This window comes from Pteropus medius, unplaced genomic scaffold, assembly GCF_902729225.1.
Source record: "Pteropus medius unplaced genomic scaffold, Ma_sr-lr_union100, whole genome shotgun sequence".
Lineage (NCBI taxonomy): Eukaryota > Metazoa > Chordata > Mammalia > Chiroptera > Pteropodidae > Pteropus > Pteropus medius.
Window position 1 is genome coordinate 1,234,751 of NW_024347790.1, and position 23,121 is coordinate 1,257,871.

Here is a 23,121-nt window from a genome sequence, read left to right on the forward strand (position 1 = left end):
CTCCGGAAGGTTTCAGGATTCCTAGTAGTTTCCTTAAAAGATTTCCCTGCAAAAGGGTACTGAAAAATTAGGTACAAGAGACACCTAAAACAGAAGACAGGACCCGCGTGGCTCTGCCTGCCCCCTCGTCCTCCTTTACCCGGGTTCACAGTCTAACCCTCTGAACCACCTTTCCACGCGGACGCGACTACAGGGCTGTAAACAAGTCAGCCAGGTTAGTGGCCTGACAGATGCCCATACGGGCCCCTCCCAGGGGTGACAGGGCTCTGAGGGATCCTCCGGTAACTGCTACCAGTTATTCCCTTTCATGGCCAAGAGGGAGCTAAAATTAGAATCACTGGAAAATCCTGCCAAGTTGTGGTAGATACCAGAGCTGCTCTCTACTTTAAACCCCACTCCCTCTGGAGCCTGCAGACAGGCTCCTGGGAAAAGTGGCAGAAGCCAGTGGAGGATGCGAATTCTTACCAGAGTTGGCTCTCTGTGTCTGGTCAAGAGATACAGGTAACATTTCACATTGTCCCTTCCTGCCCACATCCAGACCTATTGGTTATCGACCGTCCTCTGCCAGGGACAGCTATCTTTTTGGGAGGGACTCTGGATCTTGGGAGGTTAGGATCTTTTGTCAGCAAGAAAGATAAGATGATTAGCTGTTTAATGTCTCATGAAATTTTCACAAGCCAGCCAAATTGTTAAAAACAAATAAATTAGATGTCTATAACAAAAGCTTATAAGTGAACTTTTCAACAGTAATTATGCTTATGGTATGTCTACTTAAAAAATCGTTTCCAAAACTTTTCGATAACTTGAAACCTTAAAGTTATACTGAGGTAAATTAAATGACAGGTAGTCGTTGAATATCTAGATCACTTCCAAATTAGATAAAGAACTGCAACATTAATTACTGAACAGAGTTTTATCCCCTGTTGGCTCCCTTTCACAGAGAAACATTTAAAAACATTTGGGTCTGTCAGTCAACACATTTTGTGCCACACTGAAAAATTTACTGTGAAGAATATTCTTCTAGAAATTATGAAAAGTAAGTTTGCCAGTGCACAAGATGCCAGTGTAACAAACAGTTCGCAACTAGGAATTAAGGATTCCAAGGTGAAGAATTCTAATCAGTGTGTTCTAGAATCTATGAAATTCCTAGAAATCTGGTATGTCCTGGTATCAGTCATAATTCTAGTTATTACCGTAAAATGCTGTACATCACAGAAATCAAATTTCCATCAATTCCATTACAACAAACTCTCTTTAGCAATGTGCATACCAAGAACTCTTGACCACTGACACCACTGCCAAATCAGGAGGTTCCGAACCCTGGGTGCGTATTTCACAGCGGAAGAAGGCTCCACCTGATTTCCGGTCCTCTGCAAAAGCTGGAGACCCCACAATCAAACTGATAAGGAAGCGAAGTAGCCAACATCAGAGCAGACGGCTTCTTCCCAAGAGGTCAGATCAAGAACCTTTCTTTCGGGTCCTCCTTCCTTCCCTCTCTGACCATCCTTTTCCTAATTCTTACACCATGAAGATCTTTGATTCTTTTGTCCACCTTTTTGTCTTGCTTTGGCCTAGAAAGGTCATGCCACTGTTCACACATCTCAGGCCACGGCAGAGGGTGTCAACGCAACCCCTAGGTGACTTGGATTTGCCGCGATGCTGGCGATTCTCTAGTTCTGCCTGTCACAAGCTTCTCCAAGTCCCAATGCCTCACTTTCTGTGGGCCAGACTCAGCCATCTCTCCGTCGTGTCAGACTCCCTACCCGTGGGACCCACTTCCCTGTCTCTGGTTAACCACTCTGGACCCGGGGAACTTTGTGTCCTGGCTCTGTACAAAGAAAGGGACACAAGGCAAGGGTGACTGGAATGAAACATGCTGTGCAGGCTATAGACCCTTAAATTTTACTGGCCTGCGTGGCTGTCACCTTTTGAGTCCTGACCCACAGATGCCTGGGACCAACACTTTGGGAAATTGAGACTCAGCTACATAAGATCGCTGAACAAGCCAGTTGGCTTGAAGTGACTCCTTCTACAGGGTCTTTGACTTATATGATTCTCATCGGTTTGGGTCTTGGGTGCCATGGCTCCAAAGTGCACCGTAGACATTGGAAATTATCCTGCTTGTAATTAATCATAGTACCCTGGTGCACTGTATTTTCTCAAAAGCTTTAAATACCTGTTCGCAGCACTAACCATCAAGCAAATGATCCCAAGAACAGAATGTCAGTAAAAGGAACGAAGGGAATAATCAACTTAAAGGATGCAAACCTGATGTCATGACACGTGAATACCAGAGAGAGAGCAAGAAATTAAGAGAATTCCAGGGCAGTAGATGGGAGTAGCACTGATTCCTTACATTTTGATCACATTTCTCAGGCTGAGAGTCTGATCGAAGGGAAGCAGTTGTTAAAAACAAACAACAGGCCCAAAATGGAGTTGCTTATACCCAAACCGAGACTTAGTTTCAGGTCCCCTAGACACAGAAGCCTGTCCGTCAGGAATTGCCCGATGAGCACTAGCGAGGACGTCTGCCTGACAGGGCCCCGCCTTCCCTGCAGGAAGGTGACCCCGCCATAACCGCCTGCTTTCTCACCAGTACAGCTGCCTTGTCCCCCGCTTCTGCCTGTAAGTCTTCCATTTGGTGCAGTTCCTCGGGGCTCCTTTCTCTCTGCGAGGTGGGATGCTGCCCAATGAATGAATCACTAAACAAAGCCAGTAAGGCCTTTCAGCTTTATGCAGTCGAATTTTGTTTAGCACCATCTTCCTCTCAAAAGATAAAGCCCCTATTTTCCTAACCTGCCATCTGCCGGTCGGGACTTGCAGTAAAAACTGTCCCACATCTCTCCTACTTGGTCCAAGATGTTGTCCTACCCTACTCTAGCTTTCTCTACAGCAAAATGAGACACTTTGCCGTTCCCCAGACACCCTGCTCGTGTCTGTGCCTGTGTTTTCTGCCCTTGGCATGGCCTCGACCTGTCTAGCCAACCCCACCCTCCCCCCAGGCCTGAGGCCAGACTCACGCAACATCCCCGAAGCCGGAAGTCCTCTCCCCTCGGATTCCTTTTAGCACTTTGTTTAAACTCTCAGAGCACTTCATACATAAGTGCTGCAGGTTTCCTACCCCATGTGTGTCTCCTGATAAGATTTTCAAATTGTTGATTTGAACTTGAACTCTTAGCACTCTGGTCTCTAGCATGGTTCCTAGAATAGTCGAGGTTCAGTTTTTTGATTAAATAAACTTTTAACTCTTTGTCCACTTCTGAATGATATCCTTACCCTTTTAATCTCTGAAATGCTACTTAATCTGTATTCTATCTCCCAGTTAGCTCCTGGTCCCCAAGGACAGGTCCCAGACCAGGTATTACTGGTTTTGTGCCCACCACAGCAGTACATTTAATTCACCGGGGATCCTGTTAAAATGCAGATTCAAATTCTGTAGGCCCAGGAGTCTAGCTTTCTAACAAGCTCCCAGGTGACGACGATGTTTGTCTATGGACCACATTTTGGAAAGCAGGACCCTACAGCATTTGGTGGAGTACACGACTGCCCCTTGAGAATGCTGGGATCAAATCATGGGTGATTTTCAGGTGCTTCTGGATCAACCCAGTCTGCCCTTGGTGCTTTAAAATGTGAACTGCATGGTGCTGTTCTTTTCACGGACATTGAGTACTAAACCAGTAAGAGCATCTACAACTATCTGCAAGTACGGAGGGCTTGGGAAGGTCTGACACACATTGAGGCTTTCTCTGGGAAGTAGCATAAGAATATCTAACATCTGATGTAAAAACATACATATAAACATATAGTTCCACATGTACCTAGAAATCAGACATAAAAATAATGGCTTCCACACCATGCAGATATTTCCTTCTGGAAATTACAATATGGGCAAGGGCAACACATACGCAGCACATCTGAGATCACAAACTCATAAGCAGTGGAGGGGGAAGGGCTGTAAGAACGAAACATTCCCTTACGATACCTCTATTCATCAGTACTTTGGTGAGTTGGAGACTCAGACCCGTCCATAATGGGCGAGTGTTCTGTTGCGTCTCTGAACGAAGGAAAGCAGAAGGAGGAAGAGAAGAGAGGTCATGTTAAAGGGAGGAACCGACACAGACAGGACCAGTAGCTCATTAACACACTGGAAGGACCAGCTGACTGTACACCCAAGTGTTAGTGACAAATAAGTCATGCAGAACTTTGAACCCCTGTGAGCGAGTCGGAAGACCTCTCCGATTAGGAAGGCAGGCTTCGGCACGTTCACCCATTTCTCATTTTCTTACCACATCACAGAGGGTAGTTAATGGTAATTCAGCTTAATCTGTTATAAGAATTTACTTCAAGGACCAAAATATGTTTTTGTTTTAAATTTGTCTTGAGTCCTCACTAGCTACATGTGGTGAAACAGGCAGGTTCAAGACCATCTCAAGTGTGCAGGCATGTGAGGGGGTGCCTGTAAATTTTAGAGCCTGCTGCCAAATAAAAATGTTTGATCAGGTGAGACTGGGCAAGATCCGGAAAATTTGGAGGTTTCAGAGAGAGCCTGGAACCTGAAGTTACTTATTTGGGTGAGGGGCTTCAGCCAGCCACTGGAGGGACCTGACAGACACAGAAGACCTGTCATCCTGTGAATTAATCTTGGTGAGACTTTTGGGCCCTAGGCCTCACAGCGCTGCCTGACCACACAAGCCGGAGACGGGGTGTGGCCGGTGTGAAAGGGAGCATTTTAATGATCAGTACTAAGGACAGGGCAGCTGCTGCCCAAAAGACAAACCAAGAAGAGGGAATGGACACAGGAACACTGTCAAACCTGAGCGGCCATCAGGAGCCCCTGGAAGGTTTGTTAAAACACAGACTGCTGGGCCCCACCCGCAGAGTTTCTGACTCAGTAGGTCACCAGAGGGCCTGAGCACCCACACTTCCTACAAGATCCCAGGTGATGCTCGTGCTGCTGGTCTGGGGACGCAATTTAAGAACCACTGGCCTAGAGGAAAGAGACAGGGCTCTGGGGCCAGAAGACAGGGCTGACATTCCAGCTCCATCCAGCCATGTGACTGGATAAGGCACTTCCTTACCCTCGGCCTCATCTGTAAAACTAAAACATCTGATACTTCCCATGCGAGGTTGCAGTAAGGATTGTTTGATCTCATATATGTTAGAAGTAGCTCCCAGCCTTTGAGGACACAGCTCCCCTACCTTCTGTCAAATACTAAGCCCCCAGAAAAGCCTGGTTTAATATCACTACAGATAAATTTGCAGAAACAAAAAACGTCTGCTAAGCATGGGAGCCAGAAATGCAGTCAATGGAGCCAATTCTGGTCCTGTTGTTTTCTGATAATTTGACTCACAGACAGCTGTCTAATTTTTCCAGACACCCCCACCGATGCTCCAGCAAACCAGAAACAATCAAGCTGGATAAAGGCACCTCTTCCTCCTCTAACCACCAGGCATCGATAGAACATCCGCTTAGAGGCAATGTCTTAGGAACGACAGAAGAGGCAGGAACTGTGAGGAAAGCAGGCTACGTGCATCTGCCAGATTCTTCAGCAGATAAGAACATCCCACATGTCCACGAGATTACGTCGTCTGCCTACACTGAAAGCTATAAAAGGAGCGGGATTCTGGTTTTACCATTTTGCTGAGCCCCTTCTTAAAGGTCTCAAGGTACCTGACACCCTTTGTGTGTTAAGAACAAATGGCTGGCCAGGGCAGAGATCAGATCTGAGCCTCCTGCCTTTTTTGCTAAGGGGGCACCCTGAGAAGCAAGTAAAACACGGGGTTGGGGCCCAGCGCAGGGGCGCTTACAAAGGCCACCACCTCCTCTCCTGACAAGTCCTGTCTGGAAATCTAACCAAAGCAACAGTTGGACTTCTGGCGGCCGCCTTGCCCACGTTCCCAGGGCCACTGCCAACTTTAAGAGAGCAGAGAGAAGTCCCCCATCTAAAGGGACAGTGATGGAAAGAGGAGGGGTAGAAGGAAGCACAATTCATGGGGCTTCTTTAGAACTCGTCATTCTGCTGATAAACCCTGCTGTCACTAGGATCTCACACTGATTACACGCTTCCCGACGAAGCAGGCCGAGGATCATTCTAGAACTTCGGAGGATGAAAGGTCTGAAAGGAACTCACCCAGTCTGCCAGGTTAGGATGTGGTGGGGACTGCTTGGAGGGGTCGCTCCGATTTCACTCGATGGTGTTGAGCTTCTCTGGCTTTGAGGTAAGGCAGCTGTGTGCAGGTGGCACAGAAAAGACAGCGGTCAGTCTCTGGTCAGGTGAAGGAGCTTCTTTCCAGAGAGGCTGGATCTGACCTTGTGGCAAGGTCACAATGCCGAAACATTCCCCCACCTCCCCACCCATTTGACCAGTTACACGCAGCTTCCTTCTGAGTCAGGCTGACCTGGGATCTCAGGTGCCCGCCTTGCCCCTGGGAAGTGGCCACAGGGATGGTGGCAGCCTGCATGGTAGCAAAGAACTTGACGCTCTCACATTCTTTGAGGGAGTCCCGGGCAGGGCCTGCTTCTCCAGACGCCAGGGAGCTATGCCTCAGGGCACTTTCGGATGTGGCCCCAGTGTCAAAACTGTGCCTTCACTGTGAACAGATGGCCTCAGAAAGGTTCTCAGAGCTTGTTCTCCGCCATAACTTACCCTCTCAGACAATTCAAAGGGCGCCAGGCTTTTAAGAGCTCATCTGACTACCAGGAGCTCATAGATGTGGGCAGGATTTTTCTAGTTGGGAAAATCTGGTAGGAAGTAAATCCTCCTTTAAATGCATCCTGACCTTTCCTGGGAACGGGATCTTTTAAATCAGGAAATCTCAGCTACAGCTTCTTAGAATTTTTAAAGTATGTTCCAAGATGTACCTAATCTCTTTAGGTAAAGCAAATCTAGACGAGTGCTATGATTTCCGGGGACACCCGTGCTCGGCCCTCTGCGGGAACCCTGCTGCTGCTGCTGACAGGCTCGGAGGCTCGCGCTCCTCAAACGGCAAACGGCACCCACCACACACACACCCACCCATCCCTTTGCTCTCAGAAGCCTCCCCGGGAGGGGATGGCAGACTTCACTGGGCACATTTTACAAATAAAGGAGGAATGTGGAGGTTCTAGGACCTTGAAGTTGGACTTCTAAAGGTACAGCCTGAATCATTTTCATTATTGTATCGGGAACTTGCATTTGGTCAATGTGCCGTAATCAACAAGCGAGCTGGGACATGAGGACAATGCGGGAGCCGTGTGGCCTGGCACACCTGAGCAGCCACCTGTCCTTCCTCTTTGCTCTCCCCAGGTCCCCAGAGATGAGGCTCCATTTTGTCTTTAGGATCAGCCCCCGTCCTGGTCTTCGCCCTTAACTCTTTCCAGACACAAGTCAGGTCCTGACTTGCAATCCCTTTCATTTGCTGCTCACTTTTTCTACTTTTACAATCATTTTTATGTCTCTCTCTTCCCTCACCCCTTCCCTACAGTCGGTGGGAGGCGGAGCCCCATTCTGGCCAGCCCCGCCCCTTGTGAGTGCGGCGGACGCCGACGTATGCGGATCAGAACCACTGCTGCCCAGAGCCCGGTGGCCAGGGGACTGCTGGACCAGTGTTGTCAGCACCAGGATTCCCTCGGACAGGGGCTGTAACGTCTTAAGGGGAAGCAAGGGTTCTCTGTCACTTGATTCAGACTACTTGCTACTCTGAGTACGAGAGTAAGGTTACCCTTAATTCGATTATGAAAATTTGAAGATGTAGTAGTATTAAAAGCACTTTGCGGAAATTATTGTGGTTATATCTTAACCACCACAATAATTTAAGCCTGAACCTGAGTTCTGCATGCGGTCGCAGGTGAAGTCGAGTGCAGCGCTCCGAACTCCTTCCATAGCTAGACTGCGTCTCTCGGGGCCACACTCGGGGCTTCTAGACCGAGCCGTAGCCCGCAGCAAGCGTTCCTCTAAAGGCGTCACCCAGGTCTCTACCTTATTAGCGGCACTCTTCACCGTGGTAAAGGGGCGCCTTTGCTGGGTAAACCCCGAGACGCGACTCCCCCAGAGTTCTCTGATTTCCGTCCTCACCGGGAAAAGTTGCTGGCACCCCGACAGGGGACGCTGAAATAGGGACGAGCTGGCCCAGCCCGCTCGAGGGGGTCAGATGCCCTGCGCCACCCCCTCCGAGGTCTCCGTTACTGGGCGAAACCCGGGACAGAATGGAAGAGGGTAAGGGGGGTGGGGTCGAAAACCTCAAGTCGCACACGTCTGACGCTAGGTTTCTAGAATCAACGATCTCTCGTTCCTCACCGCAGACTCTAAGAAAGCCTGGAAGCCCTTGGAATGCGTCGACAGGTCACCGGGGACCAGCGCGCCTGTGCAGGGTCCCCCCTCCCGGCCCCCACCGGGCCCCCTCTCACCTGACGTGGCCTTGCACATCTGGGGCATCCTGGTGACCCTGCTGTGCGCCACGAAGGTGCTCTGGGAGGAGGTGCTGTACTGGGAGCCGCTGTCCGAGGAGGTGGAGCTGGTGTGCGACAGGCGGCTGTGCTCCTTGTGCGAGGCGGTGGAGCGCTGGTACCACTGGCGCAGCTCGTCCGACACGGCGGCGCGCCCCGCGCCCTTGTCGTGGGCGCCCTCGCGGCCCAGCGACGGAGTCCGCAGGATCTGCGAGCGCGACGGGGTCAGGCGGCCGGCGTCGCCGTCGTCGCCGGCGCGCCAGCTCTCCCGGAACAGGCCGCCGGCCGTGTAGGAGTTGGAGGTCTTGAACTGCGCCTTGACGCTGTAGTGGCCCTCCTGGTCGCTCTCCAGGCTGCGCACCACCACGGGCGTGGCGCCGCCCTCGATGTACAGCGGGTACTCCTTGATGCGGTACTGCGAGCTGGGCTGGCTCTGGCTGTGCAGGTAGACGCCGGGCGCGCCCCCGGCCCCGCCGCCGCGCGCCGCCAGGTTGGGCATGCTGCCCGAGTTCGCCGCGCCCAGCGCGCCCGCCGCCCGCTGTCTCTGCCGCTGCCGCGCGCGCGCCTTGGACGGCGAGTCCTCGGCCAGCGTGGAGTAGTTGGCGTTCATCTGCGCCGGGTAGTAGTGCTCCGAGCTCGAGTGGCTGGTGCAGGACGAGCAGTCATCCATGGGGTCCGAGCCGTTGCTGCTGCGAGTCCGTGGGGTGTAGAAGTCGGGGCTCCCCGTGTCGTTCTCCGAGCCCAGGAGCTTGCCCTGGGACTCCAGGCTGGAGCTCCGGTGCCGAAAGTGCAGGGCGAGGCTGTGTAGGCGCGTGGGGCTGAGGTCCACCGACCTGCGGGGAGACGGCCCGTGTGTCCGGAGGCCCGGGGCAGTGTCCGGGGGAAGGGCGCGCGGGGGAGGTGGGTGGGAGCTCTGCAATCGTCAGGCTTAGAAAGGGGCACACGGCCGCCCGCCCAGGGGCTCCCCAAACGCGCGCTAGGCAACGGCCAAAGCGGGGTTGCTCTGGGATCCCGGCGCTTCCCATCCCGGGTAAAGACCGGGGTGGGGGTGGGGGGGTGGGCACGGAGGGGTAGGGGGTGGGCACGCCTGAGCCCTGGAGGCCAGCTCGCCTCTGCTGTGGTTGTTGATTCCCTGTGGGAGGCAGGACTGAAAACAGCGCCCACAGAAGGGTTTCCTCTGAAAAATGGATGGCTCTAGCCAGGGCCTTTTTTAAGTGGAAAGGGGCTCTTTAGCTACAAAGAGAACCGAGAGAATGCCTATTCTAGAATTACGTTAAACCAAATTAAACGCCCCGTTTGGGTAGGTCAAAGAACGGTCCAGCAGAGGCACTTCATGTGGTTCAACCAAACACTAACTTTCACTTCCCGTGAAGACCGGCTGGTGGAACACGGAACGAGAGATGCCTGATGCACATAATTACCACGCCACAGTTTGTTTATAACCCATTCCGCTCACCTGAGTCCATTCTGTAAGTATCCATCAATACTGCAGGACACAATGCTAGGGACACATGTGAAATTCACAGTGGCCCCGTTGGCCAAGTACAAGGTGAGGCCTCTCCTTTCACTATCCAGCCACTCGCCCTGCTCATTTTTCGTCTTAGTGCTTATCACCGCTTGACATGTATTTCTTTTTAGGACCCTCTCCCCACTAATGGAAGTCTGACGGGAGCAGGGGTGTGGTGTTTCGCTTCACTGCTCCATCCCCTAGAACAGTACCTCGTACAGACAGGCACTTCATGAATACTTGCTGCATGAATGCACACGTGAACGAGGCGCTCTCCCCTGGAGAGCTCCGCCTTATCCCACACAAAATGTTTTCACTACGTACACCATCTGCCCTTCGCGGTGTGGTCCCCACGGACTCAGTTTTTGATAAAGTGGAACCATAAAATGGCTTTGGTTTTGACGGTATGATTCACTAGAGCTTCACTTTTGCCTGTCCCTTTGCTTCTTGATGAATTCACGCCTTGAGGCATGACAAGGTCCAGGATAAAGCTACCTGAGGACTACCCAGTAGAGGGTGCCCCATCGTGCAAAGTTGTTCTGGTCCCGGCTAATCTTCTGGCCCTTCCTGCCTATGCTTCGATTAGGGAAGCTCCTCCGTGCCCACTGTCCGCAGGGGATTCTCTTGCCACTCCCGGCGCCCACTGGCTGTGGACAGAGGATTAGAACAGGGCTCTCGGCCAACCCGGGCCCACCAGTGCCAGCTCAGCTTTCTACTCTGCTTCGTTTTAAGAAGAACCTGCCTCACTGACCCTAGTTCACTCATTGTCTGGACCAGCTGGGGGCCAGTGATGCCAAACTGTACAAGGAAGGCCTGGTCCAGGGAGGGAGTGGCCGAGGGCCGGGGGGACTCACCTCGTGGAATGGACATAGTGGGGACTCCGGACGCGCAGGTCGGGGGTGGACGGCATGCTGGACTGCGAGTCCCAGTGAGGGAGGCTGCGGATGGGGCTGCTCTGGAGGGAGCCGCTCCCCACTCCTGCTTCCGCGCAGCTCCCCGTGCTGGGGAAACGCTTGTGGCTGCTGCAAAGCAGAGGAGGCCATGCCGGTCACCGCCGGACGGAACCAGCCTGTTCCCAGGGAGCTGACCAGCCTTGGGGCGTCGGTCCCAGTGTTGGGGAAACGTGCCCAGGGCTCCCGCCCTTCCTCCCTCAGGTCACTACCCTGGTTCTCAGCCTTTTCCCCACAACACGGAGGTGTGGGGCGGGAGAGAGGGGTCCTTGTCCCTGACCCCCAGGGCGATGAGAGATGAAGGGCCTTGTCAGCCTTCTCTGGAACAAGCAGTGTGACTGTTCGGTGAAGCCCCTGCTCTCAGCCAGTTTGTTTTCCGAGAGACAAATATTTACCTGGGTGGGCACCCACTTGGAGCTTCATAAGGTATAATTAAAGGAAATGAGAAAAACAGAGAAGCAGACCAAAAACGCCTTCCTGAAAAAACCCTCTTTCCAAGGTCAGCTGAGTAATGAGCTGATAACGCCCAGCCAAGACCACAGCTGTTTGGCCCCAGAATTCTGTTGGCCGATGGCTCAGGGTTGTGAATCACTGTGGGATTCCTATGAGTGGACTCTCACTTGCCATTCCGGAATCGTGCTGCCCAAGACTTCCTAATTAATTCCTGTGGAATTTAACAACATCGAAGCCGTCTGCCAGCACGTTGGTCGCAGGCCAAAACCCCTGCCTTCCCTCGAATGACAATCTGCACCTCGACAGGGTGGGCAGCAGAGGGCGCTGTGAGCACAGCCCTGGTGCAAGGCCAACCCGAGAAGGAGATGGGCTGATGTGGATTTTGGGATGGGTGGATGCTATCCGGAACAGCCCGATGCTTTCAGAAGCCTTGACTGGCTTTCCCCGCCGCCCCCATTGTTCCGCCGACCCAGCTCACCTGGAGTGACTGTGGGAGGAACGTTTCTTGACCTTCTCGTAAGGCTCATCTAAGGAGGACTCGCTCCACATTTTGGGCTTGATGGGAGACTTGTCATAGTCATTGCGGTGACAGTGCATCTGCCTGAGTCCCTCCAGCGACTGGGGAGGAGCGGGCCTGCTGTGCGATGGTGGCCGCGGAGGGAGGGCCTTGTGAGGAGACTGTAAGGGGGACAGTGTGCTGGTGACCTGAGAGTCTTCTGTGCAGAGACGGAAAGAGAGGGACTGAGCGAGGGGTCATCCTTCCCACCGACCCAGACCGGCCCCACCCCCCACCTCCGCCCCGCCCCGGCCGCCGGACTGCCACCCGCTCTCGAAGGCGCCCCATGACGCCTCCCGGGTGGGTACCAAGACAGGTCAGTCCCAAGCAAACCCAACCCAAACGCTGAGCAGCATTACATGAGAGGAGAAGTTTCAACCGAGTAGCTTCAAGTTGGGGGGGTAAAGCCCGAATTTCGTTAAATACCATCGACAAATGATTGCTTCCTACCCAACAGCAAAACGTCATTATTCTAAGTTTTCATTTAATAGACAGGAAGCATCTAATCTGCGTTGGCAGTTCTGCTCCATGAGAGTTTTGTCTGGTTTGTTCAATGCTATACCCTCCATGTCTGTTGACACACAGTAGGTGCTCAATAAATATTTGTCAGGAAAAATGAATGAAAGCCTATCTGTTGAGTGTGATTTTCTGCTGGTGGTTCTAGCAGCTTCTCCGCTTTTTCCCCGAAGTTGCTACATACATTGTCTTTTAACACGTTCCCATATGTGTATGTTTTGGAGCTGCCTCCGGTTCTTTGGGAAGGAGACGACGGCCACAAACATGGCAGAAGCGCAGAAGACCGGCGCCTGCCTGCAGGGGCCGAGGCGCCAACACAGACAGCGCTGTGCTCTGGGGCCTTCGGAGGAAGTGACCCCGGGTCGGGGAAGGAGCTGTGGGTGAGCCTGGTCCGGAAGGGACTGCAGCAGTGGGTGGGCAGAGGAGGAGGAAAGGAGGAGCTCAGGGCCCTGTGAGCAGGGGCGTGGGGGAGCGGGAGTGCAAGCGCAGCGGGCCTACTGTGCGCACTGATAAGCAGGGCGCCCCTGCTGCTAATTCCAGGCTAAGGAGTCAGATCGTCTCAAAGCCACAAGAAAACTCTGCAACTCCTTAAGCACAGACGTGTCAGGGTGAAAACCCTGTTGAAGAACTTGTCCTCTGGCAGGGTGCAAAAGTGGGCAAAGTTAGGAGAGGGGCTAGGGAGGGGTGAAGGAAGAGAGCCAATGTTGAGAGCCCAGGGGAGGGCGGCGCTGAGCAGACAGGGCCCCCAAAATGCAGTGTTCCCTGTGAAGGCGGAGTAGAGTTTGAGGGAAAAACACCAAGAAACAAACTTGAAACCCCAGCACCTGTCCACTTCACCCTAAGCCGTTTCCAGCTAGTATTCTCCTTCTCAATCCCCAGCCCCAAAGCGTGGGCATGCACGCTGCTTGCACGCCCCTTGCCCCCCGCAAACCAGGAAAGAACCCCTAGAAGGAGGGAATCTGCGGTGGGAGCTAGGGGTGGGGGTGGGGGTGCTGTCCAAGGGAGGCAGTGATACCCCTGGGTCGTCTGGGAGTCTGGAACATGGGGGGAAATCTAACCAGAAATAATGCATCAAAATTAGCCAACGACACTGCATAACTCCCCGACTCCTCTTTTATAAAGGAATCTCACTAAATTGTGTCGTTCCCTTCCCTGGACAGACTAGAGTCCAGCGAGGCCAAAACCAGGGCTGGGTCTTTAACATTCAAAGCACAGCTCCCTGCTCCCTGCAGCCCCACTTCCTCCCCACCCATGTAAGGAAGCTGACAATAAAAATACTACAGTCCAATTGCTAAGAGCAGGGCCAAGACAACTGGGTACCTAACTCACCAGCCTTCCCCACATCAACAGCAATTATTATTATTATTGCAATTATCCTTATTACTCTGGCTTGGGTAGACCTTTCATGTTTTCTGTCTGAAGAGCCACTTATCACTGCCCACCTGAGGTTTCCCGACCAGGCAAAAAAAATTAACTGCCACTTAATGTATTTCCATTTCATTAATGCCCCGGCCGCTCCAATTTGGGGTTAATTCCACGGAACATTCTCGGAGATGGCTGTGTGTTTGGAGTTCTGTTCCCCTATGTGTGGCGGTGGCCTGGGGTCCAGGTGGGGCTCACTTCTGTTTTTCCTGCTACCCCCAGGCTCTCCTATCAGGTGTCGATCTTTCATTTATGATCCAAACCAATGTCTGCCCCTTTCCTCCAGAAATTACGAATACTCAGAATGAAACTATGTATGGTGTTCAGATTCTCTGTTTAGTTAAAAATGTGGTTTGGGCAACTAAAAAAGTAAAGTACCACTCACTGGATGTCACCGTAAATCTCACCTCTCAGCCACAGGAAATACGAACATTCTAATAGACATGACTCATGTGGTGCCCAGGCACTTCCCACCAAATCAGTGACGACTGGAAAAGGAGAGAATTGCAGGGGACCCAGCTGCCGCCTCCTCCTGGCTCTCGCCCTTCCAGGGGCCTGCCCCAGGTTACACACTCGCTTAATCCCAGTTTCATCTGTGCTCCCAGCTCTCAAGCAGGAAACGGACAACCTACCATCCTCCAGAACGAGGGCATCTGAGAGGGAACTGTCTTCACTGGCGATATTTCCATCTGCGAAGACAAAAAGCAGAAGTCTGAGCCTAGCGCGCCCCTCAGACAGAGCCCTGCCTGCAGCGGTCACGAGGGTATTAGCACCGTCCCAGGTCCTTCTCTTTCTAATCAGAAAGAACCCACACAACGCCATCGAAATGCTGCTGGGCATGTCTTGTGACAATCCCTCTGGTGGGTGCTTAGCTCACGTCCCCACGCCTGACACTGCGGCGTGTCCCGGTCCGTGTGCTCGTTTGATAGGATGCCACAATGAGGAGGAGCTTAACGCCCAACATAAAGGCTGCTGGGCCTGGAGAAGCCACATCATCGCCCCGGCTCCGTCCCACGGCCTGTTCCGACGAACCCAGAGGAAGGGACCTTTCACATTCTACAAATGTGAAAGTAGGCTAAGGAACTTGGCTTTGCTCACAGGGCCCTAAATGGCTTCTCAATAAACTTCTTACTTCATTAGTAGTAGAGAAAACGAGCTGCTAAATACAGCTTGTCTCTCCAAAGCTTGTTTTCCTAGACGACATTTAATTAACCGCACGGATATGCCTAAGAGGGAGACAGTAAAGATAATGCTCCCATTTGAATGGGTGGGGAAACTGAGGTACATCTAGGGAGTAGGTCTGCCCAGGGGTGCTCTGCTCCTCTGGCAACATTAGCAAAAGGTCCCGGGTCTTCAGATGCTAAGTTCAGTGTTTGATCTCTTGGGGGAAAAAAAAAAACCAACAAAAAACACACATGCTAAGGATGGGCCCAGCCACTAGTCTAGATAACAATTTAAAGACGGACTCTGCTGGCGTCCCTAACAGAATAGCCGTCACCGTCACGGGGCTGGCCGCAAATCCAGGCCCTTCTGTGGCCGACCAGCGAGACGCGCCTCCCCGCAGTGCCCCCTAGACTCGGCTCTGCTGGGCACAGGGCCGCTTCCCTACTGCCAGGACCCCGAGCATCCTCGAGGGGTCAGAGGGACGTCTGGACAGAGGTACGGGATAGAGAAGGGCTGGGGACAGCACATTACCAGGCAGTGGCGGGGAAATGATGGTCTTGGCCAAGGTCAACAGGGCAAGATGGGGAAAGACGGTTATTCCAAGTTCCTTAGAGCAAAGGGATTTTTAACAGTTTCTTCCTTCTAAAACCAGGAATTAACTTATCGCTCGATGGACTGTGAGCACCTAGCAGACAGCGAGCCTTGACTCTGGCATCTCGGAGCCTCTGGTATAGCGATGTGTTCCAGGTGTGCCCACACTGTTAGGTTGTGTGTGTATATACGTTTATACATATTTATATTATATACCGTGATAAAATACAATAAAATTTATCATTTTCGCCATTTTTTCTGCACAGTTGGGTGGCATTAAGTACGTTCACACTGCTGTGCGACCATCGCCATCCACCTCCGGAACTTTTTCATCTTCCCAAACTGAAACGCTTGTCCCCGTTAAGCACTGGCTCCCCACTGCCCCCTCCCTGGGACCCACCTCTGTCCTGTCTGCCTTCTTGAGCAAAAGCATTTTACATGTGCATAAAAGATGGAAGAATCCTTGTACAGACGTCGAAGAATTTGCTGACTTAAGAACAAAAGGATTATAAGCTTGGGGGACTTGATGGCTGTTGGTGAATTTGGGGGTCTTTCCTTCTAGTGTTGAGCGAATATAATCACCCAGACTCCTGACCCCTCCCAACTGGAGTTCGAGGCTCTAGACACTGAGCGTGGGTGGCCCAGTCCTCCCGGGTCAGCCCTGGGACAGGAGCCTGAGACAGAGGAGGACGGAGAGTGGCTGCGATGCTGCCCCGCAGTACAGCAGCCCGGCCGCCCTCCTTGCCGTCCAGACCCCAGCAGGCTGGTCGGGCCCCTGAGAACGGCAGAGCCTGGGCCCTGCCGTCTGGGGCTCGGCTGGCGGGGAGCGGGGGAGGGGCGGTTAGCTCATGGCGGCAGGCTCTCCCAGGGAGCCATAAACTCGGATAATGATAGTTCGATTGACAGAACCCTTTCATCTATGGGCCTGAGTGCTCCTCATGGCTCTCATCTGGTCTGAGGTCTTATTAGCTTTGTTTTATGGGTGGAAAAGTGAAGGCACAGGGTGGTGAAGTAGCTTGCTGAGGTCACGGGGGGCGGGGGGCTCTCGGCCCACCTGCGGGACTGGCGCCGGCTCCCCGGGGCAGTGGGGGCAGCGTGGCGTGGCGCGGCGCGGCGGGGAGGGCTGGGCACTGACCGTCGATGATGAGCGAGGCCCTCTGGGTGGGCTTCTTCCCAGACTTGATGCGGTTCTCGTTGATTGCATTCTCAATCTCCTGCAGCTTCTTCAGCGCATTGAGATAAGAGGTTTTCCTCTGCTTCTTCAGTTTCTTGCTGACGTTGGGGTCACTGGCGAGGCGGCGGGCGGCCTCCGTGATCTGGGATTGAATGGCGAACTCGCGCTCCAGGCGTTCCAGCTCGGCTTCCTGTGGGCGGGACAGCCACGGCTTACACTCAGGGTGCCCCCCGTGCTCCCCGGCCCTGCCGCAAGGCCAGCCAGCCTTCTCTACTCCTGGGGTACACGAGCACTGGGAGCCCAGCAGCCCCGGTGCCTAACTCCCACCCTGCCTGACCTTGCATTGGCCCCACTGCTACAATCTCTGGCAGCTGGGTGCCCTGCGAGCACCCACTTTCTACACCCTCGGTCCCTGTTCCATGTGGAGGCAAGTCTGTCTGGATCAGCAGACCTTCCCAGCTGGTGGCCGGTTAAAGAGCCCGGCCTCCGGGCACCACGCAGCAGGCTGGGGCCTCCACGCTGGACTGGCTTTCGAGCACTTTAAGACCGAAGGGAGTGGGAAGGACGCGTGAGACGGAAAGCTGAAGGTCAGGAAGCACTAATTAGGAGATAACAAACTCTAACCTCCTTCCAGATCCTTTCGACTCTGGCTGTATTTGTTCCCCGGGAGGGAGAAGAATGTCAGGATGGACAGGTGGCCAGGGACAAGGTGTGACGCTACCTGGCGGCTGTCCTGACAGCCCGGGCACAGGGTCCAGCCCCGAAGTTTTGTGGGCACCCAGGACAAGTTCTCGCTACTTCAGCTGAGACAAGCACAGGCTGGTGGCCCTGTCTGCACAGGTGGCTGCCTGCTGCGTGGCTGGGGCCACCAAGCGCGTTTCTGGGGGAAGTGGGGAGCTCTTCCTTCCCACGCCCTGTGAAGAGCCAGCTGATCCCGTGCTCCTGCCGGTGAGGGACTTCTGGACGAGACGCAGAGGACAGAGAAGGAAGACGGAATGGATGCACGTGGAATTCTCGGGGACCTACGGGGCCTTTGGCCGACAAGTGCAAAGGAGCAGCCAGTGACAAGATGGGGTGCGGGGGACTGTGAAGGACAATGGGGCACGGGTTGGGGGACAGTCTCTTAATTAGGGTCTCCTCACAGAAGCCGAGTGCCCTGTCTGCCCAGCACAGGGCAGGGAGGTCACCCGCACAGATCCCAGGGGACCAGTTCCCGCCTCCCGCGGGCTCCAGGGCGCCTGTGTTCCTGCGAATTCGCCTTCGCGTGGAGCCACCTGTTACAGGACATCGGCTTCCCCCAGTCACTTTTTGAAAAGCCGAGCCGTGTACGGCACGCCCTTCTCCGCGGGCTGTGACCGCTGCCCCCTTAAGCCCGCCGTTCAAGGGCATTTTAACAGGTCACTGGACTCCGAATGTGGGAAGACGTTGCCTGGACCTGACCCTGTACTTCTCTTGCTCTGAGGCTGGATAACTTATTAAACCAGTCGGAGACCCAAGGCCCCTGGTCCCCCACCCCCCGCCCCACCAATAGGCCAAAGAGCAGAAGTGAGCGATGCTTCAGCAGCTCTACCAGACGGACGGACAAGGGAGGCCGGGGGCCCAGGGTCCTGCTCACGCCCTGGCATCGACTTCAGCCGCAAAGGGAAGTCGGGACCACCGAGGGTGGACCCAGCGTCTCTTCCCAGCCGGTGGCTTTCCTGCCCCTGCTGGCGTGGCCCAAATTTTCTTTCCCCTTTGGTGGCTTTCTTCCTTCCATGGATTGGACATGACCCTTGGCTCTGCGTGACACGGAGCTGGGAGGCCACTAAAAGGACATGTGACAGGTGCTAGTAGAATGCTCTCCCAAGATTAACTTAGCAGCCTGCAACAGGCCTCTCGTGTCAGAGAAACAACTCACACTAAAATCAAAGTGCTTACGAATGCCAGCAGACCAGTCCTACCGAGGTGGGCCACATACTGGCCAACCGGGTCGCTTAACAGGAGGCGAAAGGGAAGATGTTCGGGAGGAAATGCGGAAGGGCCTTTGGCACTGGGCAGAAGGAAGAAACTGGCCGAGGAAACGGGGAAGTCCTACCGCGTGGGAAGGGAACGTGAGAGAGCTCGCCCCCAGGAGGCTGGACGCACCTCTCCCTTGGGCAGGATTTTCTGCTCGTCCAGTTTGAAGGCTGCCCCGATTCTCCTTCGAACAATGGGTGGTTCCTCTCCCGGATCCAGGGGGTATTCGACGGGCAGTTTGCCCGTCAGCTCCTGCAAATGTGGACAGCATGAGGGGAGAATGAAGTCAGAGGGGGCCACGTGATACTTCGATGCATAGACCTGACCCAGGACCCTCAAGCAAAATGTCCACGTGAGACTTGGAGCTGCGACTTCCTTTCTCTAAAGATGGATGCAAGCCGTCCTTTCTTTACAGAACAGATGCACTTCGAAAAGTTCTTCTGAAAGGAAATTTGTCAGATAAATAATCTCGTCCTTGGTTTTAATCGTAAAACCTGCATTTCATTCGTTTGTTAGTTGCCCAAGTGTTTCCTGCATGCCCACTGTGTGCCAGGCGGGGCTACATGGCCAGCAGGGGCAGGGCCAATGCGAGAGAGGTCTCTGGGCTTCCAGCCACCTGTGCATCAAATACTCCCTTACGAATATCTCAGATTAAAATGTCTTTCCAATGAGCTTTCGTAGGAAGAGCGATATCTACGTGGCAAATCCCAGAAAAAGGCAAATGACAAATTAGAACCTGAATGCGATGATAATCATTCCACTCAGGCTGGACGTTCAGCAAACGGGCTGAGCTTAAAAGACATTAAATCTATACAAATAAGAGTCTCAGTAGCGTCTGAAACTATAACCTGTGTTCCTGACAAGGCTGTTAGGTCTGTCATGTATTTGGGGCTCTGGAAATCTAATTGCTGTGAGGATAACGACAGTGAACTTAGCTGACGGACTGACACAGTGACCATGATCCAGCAAACCCTGAGGTCCATGGGACGAGTTCGGGTTAGAACCGGGCTCTGAGTCAACGCAAGTTGACTCTGAGCCAGCAGCTCATCCACATGGTAGAGCTGACACATCAGGTGCAGAAGTCACCTTCAGGGACCAGAAAACCCTGGGAAGACCAATGTGTGCCTTTGAATGGCACAGGTATTACCTCCAGGTACAATCCAGACCTGGTTTCTAGACCCAAATCAAAGCCAGTTCTGCAGAGACTCGAGGAAAAGCTCGCAGTCCATCATTCACACAACAGGCTTTTGTGCTGGGTGGCCCCATGCGAATGTCCCCTGGGAGGGAAAGCCGGAACCAACAGAGTCCACGCCGACCCACCTACGGAGAGGCGTGACCTGGACCCTCCTCCCCACTATGTATGTATGTGTATGTGTGTGTGAGTGTGTGTGTGTGCGCGTGTGTGCGTGTGTGCGTGCGCACGCACTCACACTGGGGTGTATGCTGTGCACTGGTGTGTGTGTGCGAGTGTATGCATACACTGGAGTGTGTGCATACTGGTGTGTGCGTGCACACGTGCACCCACGGGGGTGTGTGGGCAGTGCAACGGCGTGATCGTGTGTGTGCGTATCTGGTGTGCACAAGCACCCCAACCCCCGCGCTCCTGGGCCCCTTCCCATCTGCGTGCGGGCGCTGGGAAATGAACTCTTGGCCTTTCCTCTCTCTCTGTAAGCATTTCGGAGCACAATGGCCAACTATTTGAGTATGAAATGCTCTGCAATTTTCTTCCCTGTTTCTTTTTTCAACGTGTTCGAACGCCGCCCAAGTCCTTTTTGTTTATTCTGCAGTATTTTTATCCGCCTCCCTAAAAGCTGGTCTATAAATAAGACACATACTGAGGACTTTATATTGTGAGGACTTTCTTTTTCACCCTGCAAGTTATAAAAAAAAAAGCAGGGAGAAGTGGTTAGCACGGCCATTGATTTACAAGTCCAAAGTATCTGAGGTTTTAAAACAAAATATGTTAAAAAACGAGGCTACTGATTTTCCGCCATCTGCTTGAAGGTACTGGAGTGCAGGCCCCGATTCTCCACGTTCAATCCGATTTCACACGTAACCAGAGCCGCGTGGGGAGGGAGGAATTTCCCGCTCGGTTGTGGCAGCTCAGCTCAGCTCCTCTTGTGTCCTCATATTCGTTGTTCCTGCCAACTGCTTCCCGCTCCACCTCATTCTGGCTGCCCGGCCAGCTCCCCAGGGGACACGCAGTGAGGGGTGCGGTGTGTGCGCGATTCGTAGCAGAGTTAGCTAGGAGGTTCTCCCGTCCCTGATTACAGATGGGGCGGGGAGACCTTGGCGGGAGCCAGCACAGAAGCAATCTGCCTTCGGCCATTGAGGTTATTTCTTCCGCTCAAATTCTGTTTTCTGCTGTCGACATTATAAGAAGCGGGAGCTTTGTTTTCCTTATTTTGCTTTTATTTTGAAGAGAGAAAGTCAGACCTTTCCTTAAGGCCTGCTGACCAGGCCCTGACATGTTTCTCCAATTTTCCAAGGCTGACTCCCTGCTGGGTTTAGGGTTGGTGCCGCTATTAAAAACAAAGCAAGGACTTGACAAATTATTAAATGCAGACACCCAAACTCATTTTTTTTTTCAGTCCTTCCCGCATATTCATTATACAAAGGCTGCTAACATTTACTGTGTCCCAGAGCACAACCCCCGGCCAGGACACCTGCTTTCCTAAGATTTGCGATGGGTTGTGCTCCTGTGGGCCTGCTCTGAGCCGGCTCTGGCTTAAATCGATCCAGAGCATAATTAAGCCAAGCTGAAATGTAATGTGATCTCACTCCATGGCCTCTTGTTCATTCTGCCTGCAGCGAGGCCATGCGTGTTTGGGGGAGGGGATCGCAGTCTGAGAACCTCTTTCTATTTCCCGCTCTCGACTGTTCACGGACACGGCTCTGTGTAATGTTACGCGGACTGCAGTCTCTCTGGAGGGCTGTCGCCCCATCCCGTCCTTGTGAATGCACACACACATGCACGGGAGTGTGTGCTGCACTCGAAATTCAATTCTTCACACATGCTAACAGAGGGCTGTGGACTAAACACCATAAGGTGGAAATGGACATTCAAATAAATACAACGGGGGCCCGTCACCGCCTCTGGATCCCAATGAAACTTGAGACGAGTGCATGTGCGGGCTGGAGGAAACGTCATTATATCACTAGGCTGAGATTTAATTGTTTTAAAAAGATGGTGCGTTGTAAAGGGGATTCTATATTAAGTGAAATCCTGGTTTCCTTGTGGAGCCCCAATGATGCTTCTCAGTACGATTTATCTCAGTAAGATAAATCTGAGAAACAAAAGTCAGACCTCAAAACTTAGAAAGACAGTGGCAAACCATTATGTTCCAGGAAGAAACAGTGTATGAGGAAATGCTTTACAGACTAAGGTGTAGCATGCACACATCGTTATTATTTACAATTGCTACCACGGCTGTTACTATTACTTGGCATTTGGCCTCTAGAGGGGTCCCGCTTGGGACTTTTCCAGGACTCGCTTTAACTGGTCTACTCGTGCTGCATTAACTAACGTCCACCGCTTCCGTTTCTGATGGGGCATGTGATAGGGCCGGGCGTTTCCACCGTCTGCGTATCAGGTGCGGTCTCGCTTCCCTCGTCTGCTCCCTCTATAACCCCCGCTATCGCCATCCGTAAAGACCTGAAGACAGACGAGGGCACAGACAACACAGAGTTCCCCGGGACGCAAAAGTAACCACTTACAGCTTCTCGGAGGCAGAGTTTCTTGAGCTCCTCGAGCCGCTGGCGTAGTGTTTCCTCTAAGGCTTCCTGCCGGGACTTCAAGGCAGCCAGCATATCTTTCTTGGCAGACTGAGAGCTATCTGATTCCTGAGAACCTGTCAATAAACTAGGGGTTACTAGGCCAGCTAGTGGGGTGAAGTTTTCCTGGCGCTGGACCATGAAGGAATTTAACTGGAGCCCACATGGTGGATCTGGGATTTACCCCAGGAATCAAGAGTGTGAAATAAAACAGGTGTCGCCAGGTTCTAAGTGTGAGGAGCGAATTCTCAGCACGGAGTGGAATTTATTGCTAGCCAGAAGGGCAGGAAAATTTACATACCTGAAAAAGGAGTTTCTCTTTCTTATCTTAAGATATGGTGCATACCTGTTTTAATTGCACCAGCAAATTTTAATAGACTACACAATGAAGGGGAGAGTGAAGTTCAAGCTAGTAATTTTAATGTGCAGTTTGAATTCTTTTTTCCATTTAAAAATGCTGGCTTTTTTTTTTTTTCTTTGTACAAAGATAATGCATGTTCATCATAAACATTTTGAAAATGTTGACACATTAAAAAAGTCCATAAGCTAGGCACCCAGAGATAACCACCATTGGGCATTTTCTTTTGACTTTTT

At 52.7% G+C, this 23,121-nt stretch overlaps 1 protein-coding gene across 2 annotated transcripts in view; it reads right to left on the bottom strand.

The window, feature by feature from the left end:
* The window catches only part of FRMD4A (FERM domain containing 4A), a 282,780-nt gene that overhangs the window by 7,716 nt on the left and 251,943 nt on the right, over positions 1–23,121 (bottom strand). For both annotated transcript variants that reach the window (XM_039877422.1, XM_039877421.1), the window contains 9 exons: positions 22,471–22,604; positions 18,883–19,005; positions 16,720–16,948; positions 14,462–14,518; positions 11,814–12,051; positions 10,787–10,954; positions 8,387–9,258; positions 6,132–6,228; positions 3,983–4,054 (listed from right to left, as the gene is read on the bottom strand). In XM_039877422.1, coding sequence (XP_039733356.1) covers positions 3,985–4,054; positions 6,132–6,228; positions 8,387–9,258; positions 10,787–10,954; positions 11,814–12,051; positions 14,462–14,518; positions 16,720–16,948; positions 18,883–19,005; positions 22,471–22,604 — 1,988 coding nt within the window. In that variant the 3' untranslated portion in view covers positions 3,983–3,984. The remainder of the gene's footprint in view (positions 1–3,982; positions 4,055–6,131; positions 6,229–8,386; positions 9,259–10,786; positions 10,955–11,813; positions 12,052–14,461; positions 14,519–16,719; positions 16,949–18,882; positions 19,006–22,470; positions 22,605–23,121) is intronic.